Here is a 24,979-nt window from a genome sequence, read left to right on the forward strand (position 1 = left end):
GTTCGTGCAGCATCATGGGTTGGTGCAGGAGCGAATGCGTGGGCTGCCATCTTGGCCACAGCCAAACGGGAAGGCGTCGCGGGTGCGCCGTACAAAGTTTGGATCTTTCGTACGACACCATGCCCTTTTGACGCGGAGCTTGGCAGCTTGGGTCAGAATTTTGCCGTCATTACCGTCAAAAATGCGCTATTAAAGGGACACGATGTTGGTTGAGAATGTCGAACGAGAGCTTTGGCGGCCGACTATCTCACCGCGGAAATTGATCTTGCGGCACAGTCAATCAGTGACTCGATGTGCTGTGATTGACCAGTCACAGAAGGGGGAGCTCTCGCACAGAGTTGCACCGGGGGGCATTTCTTTCCATTTAGAGACTGGATCGACAGGGATCAGCTGCATGGTTCTTTAAGCTCGGGCGCAAGACGTGGAGCCCGGGGAGCTCAACACAGCAAATACATCGCCGTCTTTCTGCTCCTCCCTCTTGCTATCCCACCACGCTCGGAAAAGAAGCGATCGTAGGTAGGTACTCGAGACGTGTGCGACGTACTACATTCCACAACATGCTACTCGAACAACATTCAGGACGACCCTGTCCGTCATTTGCATTCTTCTCTACACTTATCGTCCTTAAAAAAGTATTAGGTGACGATTGAAGCCATGGGACACTGCCCAGCTAGCAATGACTCTTACGGATATAGCCGTCACCCAATGGTCAAGTGTCTATCAAGAGCAAATAGCACGAACATGGGCAGATCTGCCTCTGCCCTTGAGAAAGTTGAGAGCACGCAGAGATTTGTACCAAACCCCCTTACCCCGGACTTTCCTTCCAGCTGAATTAAGCTTGATTGCCGAAGCATGGTCTAGCCTGTTCATCCATGTGGATGCTTCTCCAAGCGGAAGACACCCGGACGATCATCTTGACACGGCCGCTCTTGTGAGAGCCACTGCATAGAACGTTGCTTGCAACAGCTTGCAACATCAAACGATGATAGACAGGGCTCAAGACGTCCAACACAAATGCAGACCTTTCTGTCTATTTTCGATGGATTCTTGGCTATCCACTCGGTTGTATCAACTTGAATCCAGTAACGCACTCTAAGGGCCTGCGAGGTTAGCTTGATGCTAAACTTCGCCGGACTCGACGCCTCCGACTTCAGCCCTACTGCTGGCGTGCTCCGCTGCACGATACGCTATCCCAACGACCTCGACTTTCATTGTTCTCGCGCTGAGGCTTGCCTCGCAGCTGACAAGACATTGCAACACAGGGAGACTTGCCCGACCTCAGCCATAAGCAAGGCTGGCCATTCACATCAAACGTTTGTCTTTTTGAACCCCGAATTACGAGCCATGAGGCTTTGTTTCAACGGGACAATTCGCTGGTCTTCTCGGGCTTTGCTACACCAAGCCCGCCCTAGCTAGCCTCCTTGCAGCTGGCCATGCTCGGGCTGGCGTGCGAATCCGTCTGGGCAATGGCGAGGTCGCGGGGAGGCTACCAGCAAGACAGCTCGAATGTGAGTAGCCAAGAGTCTTGCGGCTTACGACGTGCTCAGAGGCGCCCGAAGACTTTAAAGCTGTCCTCCTTCCTCTATGTGCAGCCTTCTTGTCGCCAGGGCCTTTTCGTCTTCCTTATGCGATGAGCTTGGAAGGCACCTTCGTCGACCATGCATCTCCTCCAGATCTACACGTTGGCAATTGCTTGCTCCCCATTAGCCTCAGCATGGGGCAATCTCGAGCAGCGCCAGGCCTCTACACAGAGCCTGATCGATGCGCTGGGCAACTATACCGACCTCTCAAGCTTCCAGTCAATCTTGAAGAATGCACCGGGTCTCATCACTGCCAACGCCCAGAGAGGTGCCACCGTCCTGGTGCCGACAAACGAAGCCCTCGAGGCGTACGTGAAGCAGAACAATGCCACCAACATATCCCAGTTGCCGATCAAGAAGCTTTCGAGCATCTTCCAGTACCATACCCTAGACGCTGCTCTCACCTCGGCAAATTTCAGCGTCCCAAAGGGTCTCACGGTTCCGACGAAGCTCACAGACAAGGCTAATAACCTGCGAAGCCCCGGCCCCGCCTTGCTCCGCCAGTTCGGCGCGGAAGCTACCGGCCAGGTGCTTTACATCTCCAAGGATACCAGTGCCAGCGCCTCCAAATTCCGGGTCAGACAGGGGACTTCGGGTGAAAAGTCGGAGCTGCAGGCTGGCTTGGGCCAGACGGGGGAGCTGACTGGGATCGATGGGGTGTGGGACGGCGGCTATTTCCAAGTCGTCAACACGTGGGTTTCTCTGTGAACCATCACGACGGAGAGCTGCACTGACGAACTATGCAGTGTTCTAGAGGCGCCAGACGTGTGCTCCACGACGATCAAGAAACTCTCCGACACACTCTCTGGCCTCGACGCGGCGCTGCGAAAGGTCAGCTTGTGGAAAGAACTCGACAAGACACCCAACGTCACCTGTCTGGGTCCTAGCACCGACGCCTTCAATGCGGCGGGCAATCCGGAGAAAACTCTCAACAACACCGCTCTCACGAATGCATTGCTGTGAGTCTGGATCTCCAATATTGGATCCTTGGAAAACTAACGTGCGACCAAGCTTCCACACTCTTCCCGAGGTGGCATACAGCAACTTCCTGACCGACGGCATGAAGTTTACCAGTCTCCAAAACGCCACAGTTACGGTCACGGTGAAGGATAATCAGATCTGGTTCAACGACGCCAAGGTCATCCAGCCCAATGTCTTGTAAGTTGAACTCACCGCTGTAGAGCCGCCATCCTCTGACACTGTACTCGCTAGAACAAACAACGGCCTCATTCATGTGCTTGACCGCGTCATGTCTGCTGAAGGTGTGCCAGACACTTCTTCTTCGCCGTCCTCCACGTCTGGTTCGTCGCCATCAGGCACCGCTGGTCCTACCTCGACCAGCACGCCAGGCAATTTGGGAACCACCCTATCTGGCAATCTGCATGTGGCGGGTATTATCGCGTTTGCTGCTGTCATCTTGCTTATATAGAGTCGAAGAAACGCGATCAAAAATAAGATTTGGCTTTCATCATTAGGATGTCTACCCTCTGAGTTGTACTAATGACCCATTTCGCGACTGATGCTCTTCGTGTGTTATGCAAATTTCGATTCTTGAGACCCATCTCTCGTTCAGCCATTCGTTTCGTTTCGTTCGTAAAAAGATCCTTATAACGCCGCCCTATGCATCTTGTGTATACCTCAAAACAACGCAGCAAGCATTGACAATGCTACAACCGCAAAGGATGCAACAACTCTCGACCCAGAGTTGGGGAACTGCTTCTGTATCTCTCCTGTCTGTGTTGATGAGCTGGTGGTGCAGCTCGCCGTTCCACACGCATATCCGCTGGGGCAGCAGCCGGGGACAGGTCCTCCTTCCTCTCCGCACAAGAACCAACCGCCCGCACATGTCTCTGTCGCCGAGGCCGGAACGTCGGTAACAGGCACGATGACGGTCGCTCCGTTGGAGATGATGGTGGTAGATGGCGTGGGCGGACATGAGGTAGTAGCACAGTCTCGTCCTGTCTGGCAGCAGCCTCCACCAGCGCGAGCCAGGCAGGCGTAGAATCCTGTCGGGCAGAAAGGTGCCGTGTTGGTGTCCCCTTCGGTGGTGGACGTCGGTCTGAAGGGAGGGACTGCGCCGCCAGTGCTGACCGCCGTAGTTGCTGGGGCTGTTGTAGGGTTTGCAGGCGTCTCGATGGAGGTCGAAGTGCTGGTCGTCGTGACGGTTCCGGGCCGCTGCGTGACTGTGACGATGATGACCACGGTCGTGGTGCTACCATCCGCGAGTGTCGTCGTCGAGACGGTCGTGCTGGTGACGGTCCGGACTGAAGTAACAGTCCCCCCTCCTCCAGTGCTGCCTCCACCACCGCCGCCTCCTCCTCCTCCTCCACCACCTCCATTGGTGGCCGTTGCCGTTGCTGTTGCCGTCGTGGCCGTGGCAATATGGCTAGGCACACCTTCTTCAAGTCAGTCAAAGTCCTTTGGGAGTTTGAAAGTGTACTTACAGCCGGAACCCTGGCAGACGTAACCCGGAATGCAGCACCCGCCGCCGACATCCGCCGCACAGCTTGTTGTGCCAATGGGGCAGATTCCAACAGGTCCGTTGCAAGATGCGCCCGCCGGACAGCAAGCGACGTTTCCAACACTCTCATCCACCACCTTCACACACACCTCGTTGGTCATGCAGCACTTATCCGGCGAACCGATGGTCTCACAGCTGTTCATCTTCGTGGGGCAAGCTTGTCTTTTCTCGAGGAGGTTCAACACGTCGATGGCACGGCGGAAGTGCTCCCAGCCCAAACCAGCCTGGGAGCTGTGTGATGCAAAGGGCGGGCGATGCGGGTAGGAGGCGTTGTAGAGGAAAGGGTCGTCGGCCATCCGGGCAGCAAGAAGTTTCTCGTGAGGTGTCAGCGGCGTATCGAAGACATCCTTGGCGAAGGCAAGATCGTCGGGGAGCAGCTTCTCGCCGGCGTTTGGTGACATTTTGCGGATTGCCGTGGGGTTCTCTGCGCCGACATGGGCTGTAATAAGCAGCAGCAGAGACGAGGGAAGGCCGACAAGTGAGAAGGCCCGCATCGTGACGACTGTGAGGCCAAGCCTTCGTCAAGACCAGAAGTCGTTGTCTGTTGTGAGTTCTCAGAGTGTGTTGTTCGTGTGTTTAGTTTAGGTGAGTGACAGGCCGGCCCAAGCTCCGGACGCCAAGTCTTGAGTGTGTGCTTTTGGTCGATGTCAGTTAGACTGAGGTACTGATGAGCGTGAGGTCGATCGGAGATTTGGCGTGAGCGACGATCTTGCTGCAGAAAGATGTCGCTCGGATTTCAAGTAGCGTGCAGTTCTTTGATGGGAAATTGCAGAGGCGTCGGGCGTCTTGAGGTTTCGTGGGACAAGTCGGTGCGGGAAAGCGGTGGCTGGGCGACTGGGCAACCTGCAAGATGATGGAGCTGCTTGGGCTCGCGAAACCTCACCGCCCTGTATTCGTGTCTGATCCCGAGAGGCAGTCTGTGGTCCCGCAGCGAGACACGTCGCCGGGGGTATCAGATTTCAACAATGCGTTTGTTGCGTGGACTTTTCCCGTATTTTTGTCTAGGTTGGAAAAGAAGCTGATTGCTGCTGATCTTATCGACCGTTGAACAGAGGTGCTGCACTGCTGACAGGACCCCTTCCTTGCATGTTCTTTTTTTTTTCAGGTGGCTGGGCATGGATGACAGCTGCTAAAGATACGTCATCCAGGGCGAGGGCGGGTCGAAAAGCCGCCGGCTGTCAAGCTTCAGGGGAAGAGCCGGATGTCTCGCCCGCCGTCAGGGGTCTGGTCTAAGCTTTACCAGGGTAGCTTCAGAGGACCGGCGCGCCGGCTGGGAAACGCCTGCGCCGACGACTTGGTTTTGCCTTGCAGCAGCCGAGATCGCCAATCCATGCACGACGGGAAGTACTTCGAGTGGGCACTTACCGGTGCCTTGCAGATGCCGTGTTATGTGCAAGACTGTCCCAGACCATCATATATCACAATAGAGTCAAGCTGCCAGAAGAGAATAATTCATTTGTGCCGAGAGGTATTCGTATTCTATACATGGTAGTTTTACAGATGATTGTACAAATGTTACATCATGGCATTATGCTTTTCCTGTTGTGCACCAACTGCGCATCAAAACAGAGTCTCTCCACCGTCTGCTTTACGAGCATCGATGTGCAGCCTCTCGGTCAGTGTCAGAGGATCTTTCTGGCGCACTCCTCGCAAAAAGGAGTTGCAGAGCAGCGCCGCAGCAACGCTCACGTTCAAGCTGTCCACAGAGCTTGCGGTTGAAGCCACTCTTGGAATTGTGACCTCGTGCGTCGCCTTCTTCCTAATGTCGTAGGGAAGACCGGTGCCCTCGTTACCGAGAACGAGGATGCAAGGCTCTTTTTCAAGAGGTTTGAAGTCCTCGATGTAGTCCGGAGTCCACTGACGGTTCGAACGCGACCCAAGCGTGGGTGCAACGGCAGCGTATGACGTCCAGCCAGCCTCTTGCGAGAGACTCAAAAACCGCCCTGGGTCTTCAACAGTGAAGAGCTTGATCTCTTCCGCAGCCCCAGCCGCGGCTTTTAACACGGTGGATGTGATAGAAGAGGATGTCCGATCTGTAATGGCCACAGCTGACACGCCAAGGAAGCAAGCTGTACGAAGAATCGCACCCAAGTTACCAGGGTCCAAAATCTCGTTCAGCAGGAGGACTAGCGGCCGAGACTGACCCTGCCTGCAAGGGATGGAGCCTTCCGTGCCGTTGATTTCGAGGTCTTCCTTGGACTGGTGAGCCACGGAGACTGTGTAGCCGTTTGAATCGGCCGACAACCCCCCAAGGCTGACAAGCGGCAGCTGAGGGAGAGGAGATGCCTCGAGAACAAGACCGTTGTGTGGTCTACCCTTGCTCATCTTGTCCAGCAGCTTCTGATCGGCCTCGTAGACGCTTTTGACCTTGATCCCCTTCTTCTCTGCCATAGACACGATCCAGGCGTCGTCCTTCGTGTCCTTCTTGTTGCTCCCCTGGTAGACATACAGATTGTAAAGCTTGCGCTGAGAGTTTCTCAGAGCCGCCTTCACCACCGATCGGCCAAATAGAAACTGCGATGCTGCTGTCGTGTACTGAATCGACAGTGGGAATTCGGCCGGTCTGTTGGCGGAAGAATCGTCGTCTGATCCTCGAGTCTGTCTCCGAGGCGCAGCACCATCTCGCTCAAACTCCCTCCTTACGCCATCTCTCATCTGTCTCATCGAATCGCGACCACCGTCTCTTCTGGGAGTTGTCGATTTCCAATCTCCATCTCTTCTAGGTCTTGCCGAATTCCAATCACCATCCCTCCTCTGACTTGTTGAGTTCCAATCTCCATCTCTTCTGGGCTTCGAGGCGTCCCGATTGAGATCTCTCCATGCGGAGCCTGACCGCGGATATTCCGTCTTATCTTCATTCATCCCCTCCTTGTCCAATAGCTTGGAGACCTTATCCTTCAACTCGCCGCGGTTGAGCTGGTACACCATGCTCTTCTTCCCGAACGAATACTCTGGGTTGTTGAACCGCTTGCTCCTTGACTTTCTCCCTCCCTCCTCTTCTTCTTGCTCGCGCTCTTGCATCTTTTGAAACGCTTTCTTCGGCTTGAAATGACGTTCGCGACCGCCAATCGCGCCATTGAATTTGTTGGCAAAGGCATCCGGCTTCGATGGAAGATTTCGGCTCGGGTTACGACCACGAGACTCGGTCAGGCGGGGCTTGAAGTCTGGGCGTCTCGTGCGATTATCCTGACGATTTCTCGAATTCGGACTTGTCGCGCGACCGTTTGAGGAACCGGCTCTTGCCGACTGTCGAAGACCCCGATGGATACCTGAGAGAGATGCATGGCGCACCTGTCCGGTGGTGCCAGTGAGCTGGAAGGCTCTATGGGTCGTTGTATGCGGGCGAACGGCGCTCCATCTCAGAAGTTGACTCATCGCATAGCATGCATGGAGTAAGTCCAGGCTTCAGTACGTGTAGTGGTGTCGATGTCTTCCAACATGGCGACAATGTGCAAAACGTCGTAGCGCCCAAATCGCAAGTCTTCGATGGTGGCACTTTTTTTTTTCTGCCACATTCTTGCAGCAGGGACCCGAGCGGTAAGTAGACCCTGGCTCTCTGGTTGGCCAACGAGTCTTCGATGGGCCCTTTCCATCGGCGCAACCACCCCACCAAGAGCGGGCTGGCGGTACGTACCCGTGCTTTACACGCTACGGCAGCTCAACTTTAATGGCAACGCGGTTTGAGCGTCGCGTCGAAGTGTGAAGTCTTCCCAGTCTCAAAGGCCGTCCTTTCTCTGAGTGCGCTCACCCACAACCGATTCCCTGCCTTTGCAGGACAATTCTTCCATTTCATTTTCGCCTTCTTCTTTTCAGTCTTTCCTTCAAGCGACTTCTAAATATCCGACGCAGTCCGCGCGACACCCCACCCGCCCCGACCCTATGCCTTCACGTTCCGAGCAGTCGCATCATGGAGGACTTCACGAACACCGCTGACGACGACATCGTCCAGTCTGTTACAGGCTCTCCAAGCGATGCCCTGATAGGCCTCGACCAATCCGATCCCGCTGTCAACGAGGAGATTCTCGAAGAGGCTACAATCGATACCTTCAACGGCGCATTCCCCACCGATGCCGCGACGAAAGGCCACCTGCCGCAGGGCGCGACGATACAAGACTCAGACGGGTTTGACCCAGAAGAACCATTGGCTTCGATAGACACTTACGAGGAGGTGGCGCCTGTTGCTACAATGTCGGAACCAGTCGTCGGCCTGGATACTGCGTCTACCAACATGGAGGCTGCGGAAGGAGTTCCCGAAGAGGTTACGCATGACCGAGTTCGCCCAGTCCGGATAGAAATTGTTCTGCGGCGTCTATCCCCCGAAGAGTGCGCGCAATACCGTGCCATCAAGAGCGACATCGTTGACGAAGTCATTGGAGAGGTGGAAGGCCCCGAATCAGAGTTGTGGTACAGCGTCGAGTTTACAGATGGACGACAAGATATTGTGAGTTACTATTTCCTTCTATTTTCTCTCAGTCGAACGTTCTTTCCTTTTTTTTACTGCTGCTCTTGCCCTCTTCAACTACTTCTATTCATCTATATAAATTCACAGCCTCTTCACTCTCCACTTTCCACTCTCCACAGTTCATCCTCTCCCTCTCAAGTCACTTCCACCCAACCACAATCCAGGCTTCACATATCTTCTCTTAAGCACTTTCCCCTCAGACTTCCTAGTGCTTGGCTTCATTTAACCGACTGCTGCTGCACACCGGTTCGTCCAGAGAACTTGCCAATCTGAGGAAAGCGCGGCTATCAGGTGTTTGAATTGTGTTGCGGGTTGCTTCCAAGACCATATCTCATCGCACATCACCCTCGCAACCCTACTTGTGCGAACATCTACTATGGAGCTGTATCAAGCAAGACCGCGCTTGGCGGATAGGAATCTACCACCACAAACTCTTCAAGGACACTTCGCTAACTCCACCGAGATACCGTTCGGAGACCTTATTGCCTACGACGGGGGTGAATCTGCTCTTCAGAAAATGCAGGGCGACGTGGACTCTGAGGTCGAGACTGGCGCCTTCCACGGGCAGAAGCGATCTTGGGAAGACACTTTGGAGGATTCCGAGGCCGATTCTCAGGCGGACCTGGATCTCATGGAACTTGATGAAGAAGAGTTACCTCGCCAATCGAAACGTCAACGAAGCGTCGTTCAGCGCAGCGCCCGCCTCACATCCATCATTGATTCCGATGATGAAGACGAAGACGAAGTTTCTTCCCGTCGTTCGCGACGTCAACGCACGACCACCAGACAGAGCACCCGCCAAAACTCCCATGCTGCTGTCTCTGACGACGAAGATGAGAACCGGCGGACTCGTTCACGAAGACACGAGTCTTCCCAGCCACAGCGACAACTGAGAGAACGAACTCAAAAGCAGCTCACACTCACTAGCATGGCTTTCGGAAACCCCAGTTTGACTCGCGATGATGACATGGATGAACTTTCCCAAGATCCCCCTCCTCAGCAATCTGACGGAGAAGACGACGATTTCACGTTCATTACATCGGACCTTCAGCCAAAGCCAGGCCGAGGCAGGCGCAAGCAGCCTAGACGATCAAAATCCTCTAAGGCAAAGCCCGAAGCGAAACCCAGATCACGCGATTCTTCGATCGAGTTTGAGGATCGCCGTCGATCCGGCAGATCTACCAGAAATAAGGCTAGCATGCTCGACTCCGCCCCGATGGACGAGGAATCCTTTTACATCGAGGACACTGCTCCGGTTGGAGCACCAAGAGTGATGAATGTCAAGGAGGTCTTCAAGCAACTTCCACATGATTCGCCATTCTTGACCTTCCACTCAGATATCTGCAGCAGTTGCAACGTTGGGCCCGCTGCCAACAAAGGTGCTCTTATCAGCTGCCAGGGCTGCTCCATGTCATTTCACAAAGTTTGCCTGGGCTACAGATCAGCCAGAGAACACTTGGTTACGAAGGTTGGGGCGGAAGACTTCGTCCTTCAGTGCAAGTACTGCATTGGCTTCTACGGCAAGAAGGATAAGCATGCCCCTCGTCATCACAACTGCCAGGGATGCGAAAAGCCGGGACGTTCTTGTGCAGCATTTTCGCCAAGGAGAACGCCAAAGCAAGAAGAAAAGCTTCGCGTTGAGAACGGAGGCGAGGATCCCATCGCACCTGTGGACCCAGCTCTCGTCCACAATGCAGAAAACGTCCTCTTTCGGTGCACCTCATGCAAGCGTGGCTGGCACTATGAACACCTGCCGTCTTCTCAGATGGACACCGACTTATCCAATGTCCGTGACCAACGTCTCTCTGAGTACTCAGTGGACTGGAAGTGCCATGATTGCGCCATGGTTTCCCACAAGATTCAGACCTTGGTTGCCTGGAGACTTACAAAGAAGGACTCATTTTCAGACGGAATGACATACAGCGACTTCTATGAAGACGAGAAAGACTACCTCATCAAATGGGCGGACTGTTCATACCTTCACTGTACCTGGATGCCTGGGGCCTGGGTGTTTCACATGGCTCCTGGAGCTATGCGGAATTCATTTGCGAAGAGGGACGCAGAGCAAAATCTGTGTTTGAGATGGACAACTGATGAGGCTATCCCGGAGGAGTACCTTCTTACAGACGTCATCCTCGCTGCCAAGGTCAAGAACGGACGATCACGAAGCCTGCAGGACGACATGGAGCGGATCGGGAGTGTCGACAAGATTTACGTCAAGTTCCAAGGCTTAGGGTACGATGAGGCCGTTTGGGATAAGCCCCCAAAGCCAGACACTGGGGAGATCTACAATACGTTCAAGGCTGCCTACTACGAGTACCTCACTGGCAAATATTTCGTCAGTCCCACGAACCACAAGATGAAACAGCGAGTGAATGATTGGAAGGAGGAAAAGTTCGTCGCTTTAACCGAGCAGCCCAAAGCAATCCGACGGGGCAACCTCATGGCCTACCAGCTCGAAGGCGTCAACTGGCTGTTGTACAACTACCACGAAGACAAGAATGTCATTCTTGCCGACGAGATGGGACTCGGGAAGACAGTTCAAGTCGTTAGCTTGATCTCTGCCCTGGCTCTAGGCGAACCTAAGGTATTTCTGCCCTGCCTAATCTGCGATCGTGACTAACTCAGAGTGTAGTGTTGGCCATTTCTGGTCGTTGTACCAAATGCTACTTGTCCAAACTGGCGCCGCGAGATCAAGCAATGGGCCCCAGAGCTTCGAGTTGTGACCTACCATGGCGGCAAGCAACCCCAGGAACTAGCCTACAAATACGAGCTCTTCCCCAACGGCTCGTCAGACATCAAGGCCCATGTCGTGGTCATGTCATACGACTCCGCTCAGGATGACCGTACGAGGAACCTGTTTCGCTCTGTGCAGTGGGCTGGGTTGATCGTTGATGAAGGTCAACGACTCAAGAATGACAAGAGCTTGCTGTACCTAGCATTGCGCGCGATGCGGTTTCCCTTCCGACTTCTCCTGACAGGCACGCCATTGCAAAACAACAAGCGAGAGCTCTTCAATTTGTTGCAATTCATCGACCCTACGCAGAATGCTGAGAAGTTGGACGAACAGTACCAGGAGTTGAACGCACAGAACCTGCCAGAACTTCATGGGCGAATCAAGCAATATTTCTTGAGACGAACGAAAGCTCAGGTTCTGAAGTTCCTGCCTCCAATGGCGCAGATCATTGTGCCAGTCTCGATGTCGATCCTTCAGGAGAAGCTATGCAAATCTATTATGGCGAAAAGCCCCGACCTCATCAAGGCAATCTTTGCAGATGATAAGATCAACAAGAAAGAGCGTGGTAGTCTGAACAACATCCTCATGCAGTTGCGGAAGTGTCTTTGCCATCCTTTCATGTATAGCGATGCGATCGAGGAGAGGGCTGTGGACCACGTCAAGATGCATGAGAACCTGGTTTCTGCGTCTGGCAAGCTGATGCTGCTTAGTATCATGTTGCCCAAACTCAAGGAGCGTGGACACCGTGTGCTCATCTTCAGCCAGTTCTTGGATCAACTGGATATCGTTGAGGACTTTTTGAACGGCCTGGGCTTCTTGCACAGGCGTCTTGACGGCAAGATCAACAGCCACGAGAAACAGAAGCATATCGACGCATTCAACGCCCCGGATTCCGAAGTCTTCGCCTTTCTCCTCTCAACCAGAGCAGGAGGCGTAGGCATCAACCTTGCAACAGCAGATACTGTCATCATCCTAGATCCTGATTTCAACCCCCACCAGGATATTCAAGCCATCTCTCGCGCGCACAGAATCGGCCAGAAGCACAAGGTTCTCTGTTTCCAGCTCATGACGAAGAACTCCGCGGAGGAGAAGATCATGCAGATTGGCCGCAAGAAGATGGCTCTTGATCATGTGTTGATTGAGGCTATGGACGACACAGGGGAGCCGGATGATTTGGAATCGATCCTCAAATTCGGAGCTACCGCGCTTTTCAGCGATGACCAAAACGAAAAGGACATCATACGTTACGATGAGGCAAGTGTTGAAAAACTTCTCGATCGCTCTCATATCGAGCAAACAAGCACTGGCCAAGATGAATCCGCCGAATCGACATTTTCGTTCGCTCGCGTCTGGGCTAACGACAAGGGCGGGTTCGAGGACAACCTGGCAGAGGAGAACGAACCTACCGTGAACCCTAATGTTTGGGAGGAGATTCTTGCTGAGAGAGAGGCCGAGGCCAAAAGACTAGCGGAGTTGAATAAGGAAGTTCTTGGTCGTGGAGGACGTCGCCGCCAGGTTAGTCAGCACATCGATTTGATGAACATGGTATGCTAACAACCGCCTCAGGCTGTGAACTACAAGACGAACGCCCCCATTGCTACTGATCTTGCTGTCGACCACAGCGGTAGTTCCGATAACGACGAGGACTTCGTGGGTGGTGAGGACGAAGAGCCTGATACTGACCCAGAGGACAGGAACACGATGAGCAAAGGTAAAGCCAGGAAATCTTCTTCTCAGTCTACGTCACCTCATTCAACTCCCAAAAAGACACCGAATCGCAAGAAACAACAAGTTAACTCTTCGACTCCACAGAAGACGCCCTCTACGCGGAAAACACCAAAGAGAGACGCCGCGGCATCCTCCAAGACGTCAAAGTCGGCCAAGTCAACCCCCCAAAAACGAGCTCCAAGAAAGACGCCAAAGTCAACCCCAAACAAAACCAAAACCAAAACCACCACATCCAAAGCCACTCCATCCAAGGCTACCCCAACCAAGGCCTCCAGCCAGGCAGCCAAGTCAACCAAGGATTCCACGGCATCGCAGCCCAAAGAGCCTACCAAAACGGAACGCAGTATTCTACTACCGACCCCCCAGGATACTCCAACCCCGTCCAGCCCGGCTTGCAGATCTTCCCGCTCGCCATCGGTGGAAAACGAGGCCGACCCCCAAAGTACGGCCGACCATTAAAGTATGACATGGCATGGCTTGACAATGTCCACATCTCCAGTACGGGGTCTGGCCCACAACTTCCAGGCTCCGGGCCACAACTACCAAATTCTGCGAACTTCAATAAGGCAGAAAAGTCTTCTCGAAAGACCTCATCTGGCCCATTTCAGATGCACCCCAACGCAGTTGCTTGTGCCACTTGCGGCCTGCGGCATCTTTTGCCTCAATGCCCAGTTTTTACAACTGAGATACAATTACGACTTGCTCTTGATACCTTCCAACACTGGCCAGCGAAAGCCAGAACACCTGCAGCAGAGCAGGTCTTACGAGAGAAGCTACACAGGATAGCTTTGCAACACAGAACATAATGACATTTGCTACCGACCTGCCAGGCGTATGGGTTTGGATTTAGACGGCAAGGATGGGACATTAGCCAGAGGATTGCAAACAAATCCTCTCGCCCGGCTATTTCATTAACGCTTACACAGCTTAGCTTAGATGATGCATGCATGTAGGCCAATAGACATTGCATTGCTTTCAGTCGCATCAACGCAGTGCGATATTTTTGAGGATCAATCTATGGTTTGACTTGTTCAACAGTGAAGGCACAGCTGTTTGTCACGTGGTGAGGTACAAACCAAGAATGCAGGTAACCGTATGAGTGCAGCGGACCTTATTTCGGTCGAGCAAACGACGATGGCAACGAATCTTTTTTTCGTCCTGGTACAGCGACTGTTTTGATTAAAGGATCTCGCGTCCTAGGCATCAGGCTCTCATGTCTGAGCCTTTGGCATCTTGGTCCGGAATCCGCCTTCGTGCTGCATGCTGCAGAGAACGTCAAAGTCGTCTTTAATCACGTACCTCGGCGACTCCAGAGGTGCTGATCACGGTCGACGGCATTATAGATAGGGTAACGTATTGGCATCTCCCCGTTTGCACCTTGCCAGGACTAAGACTTTCCACCGTGCCCTAGACTTGTCCTTTTCTCTTCTCCTCATCCTTCTTCTTTTCGTAACTTCTCACTTTCTCTTCTCACACCCAGTATGGACTCGATGTTAATTCACTCCTCTTCCGACAAGTCTTGTTCGCCCCCGGCATCAAGAACCTCGACGCGCGGTACGACACCTGACTTTGACCCGTCAGCATCGATCACGAACGGAATCAGTGGCGTGCGGATTTGCGGCATGGAAACATCCACCTCTCTCCAGGCGAGGGACCACCGATACCCTGGCGAGATGCCTCCTGCCTCCTTCCGTCGTTACCAACCTCAACACCATCACCAACAAGAGGCGCCGATGAGGCACATGCTCGCCAACGCCGCCCCCGCGCCACGCAGCATCGACGCTCCAAACTGGCGGATGGGTATGAACATGACGACAGCTACTGCCCAAGTTCACGGTCATTACCACACGCCCAGTCTGACCAGCGGTCCTGAATACATGGCTATGGGAGCCCCTACCGCAGAGCATCAACCTGCTACGGACCAAGGTCAGGACGTGGGCGTCGACACATCGGGCTTTTACGCCTACTGCCTCGACCGCGGCAACGGCAACTACACCAGACTCGTTCCTGCTGATACTCTCCCACCCTTGGTCGGCATCCCAGCTGTGCAGCACGGTGCTGAGGGCATGCTTGTACTGCCCTCGCCGCGAGGGCTGGATCACCAGAATCCGTCGGGTGGTACCATACAGCCGGTCGCGTTCAAGGTACGGCATTCCTTCCTCTAGTCATTTTCCAAGCACCAGAATTTTGGCGCTGAACATCTCAGACCCCTCCATCGTCTCCGGCACCGGTCTCTGATGCTCTTCAGGTAATGATGACCCTCCACCTGTTGCCCTCCTACCGTGTTTTGATGCCGACTGCCTGAATCTGAGTCACGCTGACGTTTTGTGCTACAGAAGAGAATCGACCACATCGTTGCCTCCTCTCCCGCCCCGCCCAAGAAGCCCAAGATTTACTGCGACAAGTGGGTTCACGAGGGCGTTTGCGCCTTCACGCAGCAAGGATGCAAGTACAAGCACGAGATGCCGCTGGACAAGGCTACTCAACACTCCCTCGGTCTGTTCCATGGCCTGCCGACCTGGTGGAAGAAGCAGCAAGCGGAGCTGCAACGCCAGCAACAACAGCAACAACAGCAGGAAGCAAGCGGCACCGAGACGTTCTACGACTCACGCCAGCCCCAGCAAGGAGCACTTCCGTCACCCATCAGGTCTGAGAAGGACCTCTCAAGTCCAGCGAGAGCATCGCAGTCATGGAGACGAGTCGAAGGTGCAAGGCCGCAGGGTCACATGCGCTCGTCGTCGCCCACAAGACAGAACGAAAGCGGTTACAGGACTACCGCAGGTAAGTTCCCCTCTGCACCGGCTCATGAAGCCAGAATTGACATTCGAGGCAGAGCAGAGGACTGCGTATCCCCAGGGCATGATTTCTCCTGCTTCCCCTTGCGTCTGGGGTCCCATCGGCCCTCCGTCGAAGCGAACGGCCGACCACCCCCACAGGTACCACCAGAGCCTGGGTGGCTTCGGAATGCCGAACAACTTTTCTATGCTGAACGATATGGGTGAACGAGATAATGGATCTCGGTACTAAGGTCTTTGAAGGCCAGTCTTGGCTGAAATGTGGATTACCTAAATAGGAGAGACAGGGGCAACTGGCAATGAGATATGAGATGACGATAGGATGGGGATCTTCCAAAAAGAAAAACACAGCTTTGTCGACTTGAGATACTGTATGTATTATAGAACACATACACCAGCAATGGATGTTCGCAATCACCGCCATTGTTCTTCCTATTACTAGCTGTCGCTCACGAAGGCCGCCAAAATGATTGTTGAACTTTTTACAGCCAGCTAAGGGTCCAGGTCTCCTTACCAGCGCGGAAAGGAACGACCTGAATACCAGAGCCCTCGAGGACCTGGTTGATGACAGCACCACCACGAGTAAGGCGGATTCGCTCTGCCTTCTGTTCCTCGAAGCCGCCGTAGAACTTGCGGCCGTAGTTCGCCACGAAGCCCTCGATAGCCTCCAGAGTGATGTCCGCGTCCTTGAGCTCTCCGCGGACGACAGCCTCGTCGAGCGCGGTGAGGAGGTACTGCACGGCATACGGCTGGGTGAAGACACCTGCGGCGGCCTTGGAGGGGCCCGTCTTGGAGGTGATGGGGTGAGGGGCAGAGTCAGTGCCCAGGAAGAATTTGCCGTTGCTGTTGACGACGGCGTTGAGGAGGGCCCTACGGTCGTGGGGAAGCTTGGCAACGGGCTTGCAGAAGTTCATCTATGTGCAGTGAGGTCAGCATGATGACAGGGAAAGGGACAGGGACTGGGTCGGTCGTACGGCGTCACCAACGACATCGTCGATGGTAATGAAGAGGTGGTGACTAAATATGTCAGTTTACAAGCCTTGAAGGACCTTTGTGGTAAACTTACACAGTAATCGTTCCCGAGACGTTGGGACCACTTGAATATGGTCAGCTTTGCTAAATAATGTTCATCCAAAAGAACTTACCACGACTTGACGGCCTCGACAGCCTCGGCAGTTGTGCAGTGCTCGAGGACTATTGCACGAGTCAATATCATTCAGTAGCGTGGTTAGTTTGACTCACTGATCCTCAGCTTCGGGTACTTGTTGTGAAGAACCTTCAACGTAGGGAGGAACTGAGACTGCGTCAGGACATCCGGTTCATTAGCACAGAATGCCTGGCCTACCCACCTTGGACTCAGCGTTAAGAGTAGTGATGTCGCTGCCAGCATGGGAAGGGCACTCTCCATGAAGGCAAAGAAGCAGGTCAACCTCCTCCATGGCCTTGAAGACCTCGTGGAAAGCATCGTAGTCGACGACACCAGCAGAGCTGTTGGTTGTGACGCCGGCAGGGTAACTGAAGGACATCCAGATCAGACCAAACCTCGAAACAGGGCTCAAGTAGATGTCAATTACCTTTTTACTGCGGCAACTCCAGCCTTCTTGGCTTCTCTGATAACTTCAGGGGTAACATCGGGGTGAAGGTAGAGTGTCATCAGTAGCTTCACCTCATCGTTTCCCAGAGCCTCCTTGATACGAGAAGAATAGTCCAACGCCATCTTCGTGCTGGTCACGGGAGGAGTAAGGTTGGGCATGATTAAAGCAGAGTTGGCACCACCGGATCGGATAGTAGGAGCAACAAGCTAAATAATCAGCATGTTTGCGACTGAGCCTGAGGGAGGCGGTTTCACGCTCACACACCTTCAACATGTCGCCATCACGCACGTGGACGTGGGCATCGAATGCTGCAGGCAGCTCAATGGTGTCGGGAAGAGGCATCTTGGAGGTGGTCGAGGAAATGGTATGCTGCAGTTTGTTAGTCGCTGGGTATCACAGAGGAGAGGCAACGTGAGCTGCGAGAAGGGCACCGCGATCGAGACAAAATCACTGACTGGGTGTCTGCTGTCGGCGAGGCAGAATTGCTATCGGTTATCAATTGATGTTTGCTTATGATACTTGTTGCTCAGGTGTGCTTTTTTGGCAACTCTGCACCGTAGTTTTGCGACCGATCTCGGAGTGTGCTTTCCACTAGATAGGGGCAGATGTAGATAGAGTAGAGACTTCTATCTCGAAATGTTTTTCGTTGGAGTATGGTGGGGGCGGGGTAACCAGGTTGCCCAAGCTTTTATCTCAGCTATGAAGCACTTGACACAGGCTCAACGGTCAATCACTCGACGATGCACTTCTTGTATTTATTTCGTTCCGACTTCAGCGATTTTCAAACTACTGTCCTCACGACTGTATTTTTTATTGTTGGAAGTATTCGATGACCACACATAACACTGCCAAATCTCGGTGTAAGAGGGGTAGTGCCCCGCTGCTCAACTACCTTAGTGTCGACTAATCTATTCCTTCACCTTGCTTACCGAGGAGCAGCTGGTATGGAGGAGACTGGCGAAATCAGCACTTTCCAGCTCAATTTTGTGACTTCTTCCGAATGGCCTTTGGGGTTTCTACCTCATTCGAGTTATGTCCAGACCTTGCTTTATGTAAGAAAAGGAACCTGTAGGCAATGGAATGCAGCTGGTAAGGATTGCCAGTTTATCCGAGAAACAAGCGACTGGGGAAGCTTCGGATAAGCTACGATGAGCACGGACCGTGCAAGGCACCCCACCACGGGTCGCCAGCTCTACCGTACCTTCCTTGCGGGAGGACCACTGTGGGTGCCATCAAGCTTCCATATCCTCCAGGCTGCCAACAGGTACCGCAACCTAAATTCGCGATCACTACTTTCCAAATTTCACAAACTACACTGCCTTTCCTGCGAGTCTGTCTCTGTCTCTTGCAAGAGAACACTCGTCGATAACCTAGCCGACTTCTTCGGCTGCTGTCCCGTTGGTCTCCGCGCAAGCTTGCCGACTTCGCTTCGCATCTCAGTCCCGGCAAGGCGCCAACACGACGGCAAGATGGATGCCACCCTCCTCTCCTTTGAACCCGACCAGGGCATGTCCGATGAGGTCTACGACAGCGCGCTCAAGAACCATATCGCACAGATCTCGAGGCTTTTCAAGGACCTGGGAAACGAAGTCGTGGCCAATGCCCCTCAGCTCCTAGAGGTCCGTTGGCGCTTGCTACTGTCGTCGTTTGACGTTTGCTGACCCATGTCCCAGATCGTGAACCCCGCCACGCACTCGGTTGCCTTCCTTGCGATTCTCAACACCTTGAAGCGCCTCGAAGATACCGGTCGTTCCATAGCTGCCGACGCCTTCCGAGAATACACCCTCAAGTTCCTGCTGTCCTTCGATCCGAGACAAATACGCTACGTTGGTGATGCCTTTTCCGATCTGGTTAAGGATGTCGTGGATTGCAAGTTCTACCCGGTATGATAAATTAGCTTGCGATATGCTTTCTGCATGGCTAATTTCTGCTTTCCTAGGCCCGTCAAGCTATCGAGATTGTCGCGATCGTGCTCAGAAGACTCGACCCCGATTGCGCGGTGCTCACGAGCCACCATGTTGCAGTGGTCAAAATGGCCTACGAGACCGATAACATTGACCAAGCGCTTCCCTTGGTCGAGAAGCCATGGGTTTTCCTCCCCGGAATGAAAGACCAAAGCCAGCCAGCCTACCTCTGCGATGTGACAGCCTCCCCCGCCTCGTACATCAACACAGGCACACACCTTAGCCAGAAACTCACCCGGGAGGAGGTCATGCAACACGAATGGGTCACCGCTCAGATATTCACCGCCAAGCTGAGGTGGGCTGATGCGCACAAGGCATACCAGAGAATCATCAGTTGGCCAACAAGGGACGGAGCTACGAGCAAAATCATGACCGACGCCCACAAGCGATGGATTCTCACAGGCCTCCTGACCCTCGGCCAAACCCCCACTCCTCCGAGCTTCATCGCACCCGCTGCCACCAAGAACTACGCCTCACTCTCGAAGCTTTACACCGATATTGGCTCGCTATTTTCCACTGTCAACGCCGAGGAGCTCAAGAGCGCGGTCGAGGCAGGTACACCAACCTGGGTCGATGACCAGACTACAACACTGCTGAAGGAAGTTGTGAAGGCGTACCAAAAGTGGCAGATTCTTGGCCTTGCAGACGTCTATCAGAAGATTGGCGTCTCAGAGATTCGCGAGAAAACTCTTAGTGCAGAGACAGCGAAGAGTTTGGAGACAGACGTCGAGACAGAGGCGCTTCTCCAAGATATGATCAGTAGTGGAATGCTTGTGGGCGCGCTGGAGACCAGCCCTGACGGCGCGAAGTGCCTTACGTTTCTCCCACGCGATCAAGAGATTGAGCACACCGAGTATAAGAGGAAGATCACGGACGATGCTCGCATTGAGACGCTCAACAAATGGGCTAAGGCAAGCGACGCCCGGCTCATGTTTTCGAAGGACTACGCTAGGCACATTGACCGCGAGGCTAAGCGTTCACAAAAGGATTCGTCCAGCCAGCATGTCGAGATGTTCGAGACATCTATCGAGGACGAGGATCTCATGACTGGCATTCAACCGACTCGCTAGAAGCCACCCTATTTGATGCTGGGGTCCAGATATGATGATACGCGAGCCTTATGAAGCAATGAAGGCACGAGACGGGATCATGGTGACAAAGGCCTACAGGAGTGCGGTTGGAGAAGGCACGGTATTTGTTGTCATTGATCCGAGGAGCTTCCACGTGAGGTGGTGGGCATTAGGCCGGCGTTACGAGAGCAGGTTTATTGGGAATTGCTTTGTAGCCCACAAGTGGCATTTTCTCCGCGACTTGCATCAAGGCGGGCTCGGGTTCCATAACCCGAGGACTAGAGGAAACGTAGCAAAATGGTCATCTCGTCTGCCATTAAGTTTTTGTTCATTGTGCGAAACATTTACGTTGACAATTGTGACCAATGGTCCTTGCCTCGTAGCTCATGAGATTCTAGTCATCCACTCCTATCTGCTCCTTTCCACCACCATTTTCTATAGCTTGGCAAACCGCGCCAAATCTCTTTCCATAACGTACAGCAGCGCCGTCAAATTTTATGAGCTGATGCCAAACTGCTTGATGAGGTCGGCGAGCTTAGCGCCCTCCGACTTGAAATCGATTTGGGTGGCACTCATGACCTGGTAGCGAACTCTGCGTTGTTTGTTAGCATTGTGCTGGATCACACTAAGCAGTGGACGTCACGTCACATACCTCTGAGACTCTCCAAAAGTATCCATCTTGGCACGGCAACGGAAGTTGAGCTTGCGGCAGTTCGCTTCCTCGAACGCCTGAGCCAACTTTGTCTCATCATCCTCGCGCAGGGCCATGAGATCGTCAGCAGACATACCCATGACAATCCGGCCAACGTCGTCGAAGCAGCTGAGCCACAGCTGGTTGGTGTGGTCGCAGACGTTGACGGACATGATGTAGCGGTACTCGGGCCTCGGATGAGAGATGTCACACTTCTCGCAGCGCCAAGTACCGTCGCCCATGTCAGTAACCTTCTTGCTGCAGCCTTCGGACATGCATGCAGGGTAGGCGAAGTTGTCCTGCTTGATGTACACGATGGTAGCCTTGAGGTTGAAGTAGTCTTGCTGCTCCATGCCAAGATTCTCCTCCTTTACCTGCACAATCGACTTGTCCTGGTCCTTGCGGCCAGTTGCATTGCCCATGCTTGCCATGTTGTTGTGGGTGTTGAAGGCATCATTGCGGCCAGACGAGTCGTACCATCCTTTCAGACGGTGGGCTTCCGTAATATCGGGGTCAATTGACATGGTACCGGAGGAAAGCAAGCTCAAACTTCGGCCACCAAAGTCGGAGACCTTGACGCCCTTGAAGGCCACAACGGATTCTGGCTTGACATCGAAGCCCGTAGCGCTCTTGCCCCAGATGGTGACCCGGACGGAGTAGTTGGTGTCGTCGACGAGGGTCAGCTCTCGCTTTTCGTAGGGCTTACCAGTCGACTTGGAAACAATTTGTGATACCTCAGCAACGTCCTTCAGAACACCAATGACGTCAACAGTTGCATCCTTCTCGACCTCCTGCAGTTCTTGAATATTGCAGAAGTTGAACCGCACCTGCGGCACGTTGCTCTGGTCCTCGGCCTTCTCAATGAGTGTATCACGCTCAAAGGTGAGTTCGTAATCGTTGGGGAGGTTCGTGAACTGCTTCTTGGCAAGCTGGACCTTGCACGGGTTGGAGATGTAGTAGACGCTTCCCTCCTGGAGCAAGTCGTAGTATTGGTCGACCTGCTCGTTGAAGCCAGTGGCCTTGATCTCGCCGCTCTCGTCAAGCAGGTTCACACTGAATAGCTTGCCCTCTCCGCTAGGCTTGTGCCATGTTCTAATGTCCGACTTTTGGGTGACACGAGCCTTGATGGTCCATTTGTGGGCATAGGGAGAGAGGGCTTCGATAGGGTAGATGTTGTTGCTTCCGTGTTGGCCACTGGCTCCTCCGGCGGTTCGTGTTGGTATCGACTGTTGGGGCTTGGGCTTTGTCTCTTCCTGCTTGACTCCATAGAAGTTCTGACCGCCGATTGTGGTGTTGGCGGCTGGTGGGGCCTTGGCCTCGAAGGCTTGGGGCTCGCCAATCTTGTCTGGTGTTCCAAGGTTCTCGATCACCTCGAGGCCCAAGATGATCAGGATGCTGAGGGGGGTTAGCGTCATCTTTTACAGCAAGAGAGAGCAAGAATACATACTTCTTTCCCTTGACAGCGTTTGCCTGGTATTGGGTGATGCGCACGATACAGTTTCTCACCAGCTTACCGTCATGGACGACGTGGTTCACTTGGGTGGCCAGCATGCACTGGACGTAGTTGTTCACATCGCTCAAGACAATGCGATATCTCTCGGCACCGCCGCCTGCTTGTGCGGCCAAAGGCTTGATCTGCAGGCACTGGAGGACAGGAACGGGGAATCTGGAAGCGGCATTGTCACCATCACTGAAGATGGCACTGTGAAAGTTCTCCGTCAGTACCACACGGGAGAAAGGACGAGGGGAAATAGAGAAAAACACGTACTCCAAGGCACCCTTCGTAATTTTGGATTCGGCTTCCATCTTGATGTCAGTCGAAGCGTATATTTTGGTCGTGAACAATTCGATCGGCTAAAGATTGTGTTGGGTTGTGAGGGATGTGCAGCAAGTTCTTCGCGAGGTGCGGGAGGCAAGGACGCGTCGGACGCGTTCTGTTTAATGACTACTACACGTCCCTGGTGCGATGGCGGGGTTCGTTCTCTGCCTAGCTACCGACCTTAGGTAAGCTGGTCCCTGCACTATCTCACATGCCGGGATGGGGTCAGTGGTCAGACACGCACCTTACCTCAGCAAGCGCCAGGCGCAGCGGGGGCATCTGTGTTCGCGGGGCAGCTCTAGGTACCAGCATCAAGCTGAGACGTCATCCCTGGAGGAGTACCTCACGGAGCTACCTGTACACGTACGCTGTAATGTACTAACTTACCGCTCTGAAGGGCTGTGCAAAGGGAGACGTGACCGACAACTCGCTTGTATGCCAATGTTTGTCGCAACCACCCAGTTAGCCCTACCTTCATCTCAACCAGCCGTTCGCTTCAACTCCAAACGCAGCTCTTTTCTTGTAGCTCTCCACCTTTATCGTGATACCTAAGAACCACACTTGCCCCGACACCCCGCCGTACATCATGACCCAAGTCGACGTAGCGACGAAAGCTCCCGAGAGCGATGCCGCCGAGACGGTATCCGAGAGTGTGACTGAGCCCACGACAGAGGCCACCTCTGCTGCCGACACACCAGCTCAGTCTACTAGCCCGACTACCACAACTGCAGGAGCTGGAGAGCACAGCGAGCACTGCGTGACGGACCGCCCGACTCGTGAGTGCGCCGACAAAGCATCTGACCGTTATGCGCCTTACTGATATTCCACAGCTGCTGGCCAGTCTTCGAGTGGAGAGATCATCAAGATCAACGGTGTTGATGTGAGTAGCTCCATGCGTCGCAAGCGTTGTCGTTATGCGCCTCATCGATTCCAAGCTGACTTTCTGCAGGTCTACGTCTCCAAGCCCGCCGACTATCCTCATGCGCCCTCCAGACTCCTCCTCCTCCTGACCGGCGGCACGGGCCTCAAGTCGACGAACAACCAGATCCAGGCAGACAAGTTCGCGAGCGAGGGCTTCGTGGTGGTCATGCCTGACTTGTTCAATGGTGATGCCGCGCCCAACTCGTCAAGATTTGACGACACCGAGGACACTGGCTCGTTCCTCGACACCTTCAAGCTCAAGATCGTCGAGACGGCAAAGAGCTTCCAGATTGATATGTGGCTCGCGCGGCAGACGGAGGAGAAGGTCCTGCCCATCCTCTACAAGGTGGTTGACGGGTGCAAGGAGAAGTTCAGTGACGCGGTCAAGAACGGTGACGGCGTCTATGCTGTCGGCTACTGCATCGGTGGACGATACATTCTGCACCTCGGATCCGACGGAAGTGTGCCAACAGGTGGCCAGGGCCCGGCGGCTGATGCTGAAGCTGGGGAGGTCAAAAAGGGACCCTTTATCAAGGTCGGTGCCATTGCACACGGAGCATCTGTCATTCCAGACGATTTCAACGGCATCAAAGTACCGATATCTTTGGTTTGTGTCGAGAACGATCCTCTCTTCCCTGAGGAGGTCCGCACCCACGGCGAGGATGTCATGTCCAAGGCGAATTTGGAACATGAAGTCCAAGTTTACCCCGGCGTGCCTCACGGTAAGACTCCGTTTCTGATGCCTGTCGACGAAACATAATGCTGATAGTTATCTAGGATTTGCTGTTGTCGGTGAATACCAGGATGCGTCGATCCAGGAAGCCCAAACCACCGCGTATGAGCAGATGCTCAAGTGGATCAAGGAGCATTAAGGAGTTGATGAGGAATGCTTATGTTTGATTGCTTGAGCCCATGATTCTTTTATGATAGTCCAGGTCGCAACCTATGATGTACACGGTTCTTCGGTGAGCCTTTTCCCGATAGCTCGAGGGGTATTCCGTATTCAATACTACATGACTTCCGATTCCCAAATTCCCCAGCCAGAAACGCCAAATATTTCAGTTCCATATGATACACAGTGTTTCCAAAATCCCGA

General features: G+C 53.7%; 8 protein-coding genes across 8 annotated transcripts; 4 read left to right on the forward strand and 4 right to left on the reverse strand.

The window, feature by feature from the left end:
* Positions 1 to 1,658: 1,658 nt before the first annotated feature.
* Positions 1,659 to 3,009, forward strand: CGCA056_v013197 (Uncharacterized protein; the record flags this gene model as incomplete). The annotated part of the gene is made up of 4 exons (XM_037328441.1): positions 1,659 to 2,272; positions 2,327 to 2,539; positions 2,592 to 2,738; positions 2,793 to 3,009. The coding sequence occupies 4 exons, from the start codon at positions 1,659 to 1,661 to the stop codon at positions 3,007 to 3,009; spliced, it is 1,191 nt and encodes a 396-aa protein (XP_037173563.1).
* Positions 3,010 to 3,218: 209 nt separating this feature from the next.
* CGCA056_v013198 (uncharacterized protein) lies at positions 3,219 to 4,595 on the reverse strand (the record flags this gene model as incomplete). The annotated part of the gene is made up of 2 exons (XM_037328442.1): positions 3,219 to 3,976; positions 4,025 to 4,595. The coding sequence occupies 2 exons, from the start codon at positions 4,593 to 4,595 to the stop codon at positions 3,219 to 3,221; spliced, it is 1,329 nt and encodes a 442-aa protein (XP_037173570.1).
* Positions 4,596 to 5,661: 1,066 nt separating this feature from the next.
* Positions 5,662 to 7,122, reverse strand: CGCA056_v013199 (rRNA methyltransferase 1; the record flags this gene model as incomplete). The annotated part of the gene is made up of 1 exon (XM_037328443.1): positions 5,662 to 7,122. One exon carries the CDS (start codon positions 7,120 to 7,122, stop codon positions 5,662 to 5,664), a length of 1,461 nt encoding a protein of 486 aa, XP_037173569.1.
* Positions 7,123 to 8,008: 886 nt separating this feature from the next.
* On the forward strand, positions 8,009 to 16,055 carry mit1 (Chromatin remodeling factor mit1; the record flags this gene model as incomplete). The annotated part of the gene is made up of 8 exons (XM_037328444.1): positions 8,009 to 8,542; positions 9,027 to 11,150; positions 11,199 to 12,815; positions 12,867 to 13,011; positions 13,113 to 13,526; positions 14,610 to 15,172; positions 15,365 to 15,809; positions 15,862 to 16,055. The coding sequence occupies 8 exons, from the start codon at positions 8,009 to 8,011 to the stop codon at positions 16,053 to 16,055; spliced, it is 6,036 nt and encodes a 2,011-aa protein (XP_037173140.1).
* Positions 16,056 to 16,305: 250 nt separating this feature from the next.
* On the reverse strand, positions 16,306 to 17,760 carry ura2 (putative dihydroorotase; the record flags this gene model as incomplete). Its single annotated transcript, XM_037328445.1, has 8 exons — positions 16,306 to 16,737; positions 16,798 to 16,840; positions 16,890 to 16,919; positions 16,969 to 17,017; positions 17,066 to 17,117; positions 17,173 to 17,338; positions 17,398 to 17,624; positions 17,683 to 17,760. 8 exons carry the CDS (start codon positions 17,758 to 17,760, stop codon positions 16,306 to 16,308), a joined length of 1,077 nt encoding a protein of 358 aa, XP_037173139.1.
* A 1,127-nt stretch (positions 17,761 to 18,887) lies between these two features.
* csn-3 (COP9 signalosome complex subunit 3) lies at positions 18,888 to 20,452 on the forward strand (the record flags this gene model as incomplete). The annotated part of the gene is made up of 3 exons (XM_037328446.1): positions 18,888 to 19,037; positions 19,092 to 19,301; positions 19,358 to 20,452. 3 exons carry the CDS (start codon positions 18,888 to 18,890, stop codon positions 20,450 to 20,452), a joined length of 1,455 nt encoding a protein of 484 aa, XP_037172523.1.
* A 495-nt stretch (positions 20,453 to 20,947) lies between these two features.
* Positions 20,948 to 22,949, reverse strand: ssb1 (Replication factor A protein 1; the record flags this gene model as incomplete). The annotated part of the gene is made up of 4 exons (XM_037328447.1): positions 20,948 to 21,044; positions 21,105 to 22,538; positions 22,591 to 22,845; positions 22,912 to 22,949. The coding sequence occupies 4 exons, from the start codon at positions 22,947 to 22,949 to the stop codon at positions 20,948 to 20,950; spliced, it is 1,824 nt and encodes a 607-aa protein (XP_037172570.1).
* A 599-nt stretch (positions 22,950 to 23,548) lies between these two features.
* Positions 23,549 to 24,755, forward strand: tropI-1 (Hydrolase tropI; the record flags this gene model as incomplete). Its single annotated transcript, XM_037328448.1, has 4 exons — positions 23,549 to 23,738; positions 23,793 to 23,842; positions 23,912 to 24,605; positions 24,661 to 24,755. 4 exons carry the CDS (start codon positions 23,549 to 23,551, stop codon positions 24,753 to 24,755), a joined length of 1,029 nt encoding a protein of 342 aa, XP_037173301.1.
* Positions 24,756 to 24,979: the final 224 nt, after the last annotated feature.

This window comes from Colletotrichum aenigma (genome assembly GCF_013390185.1).
Source record: "Colletotrichum aenigma strain Cg56 chromosome Unknown KSG_Cg56_contig09, whole genome shotgun sequence".
NCBI lineage: Eukaryota > Fungi > Ascomycota > Sordariomycetes > Glomerellales > Glomerellaceae > Colletotrichum > Colletotrichum aenigma.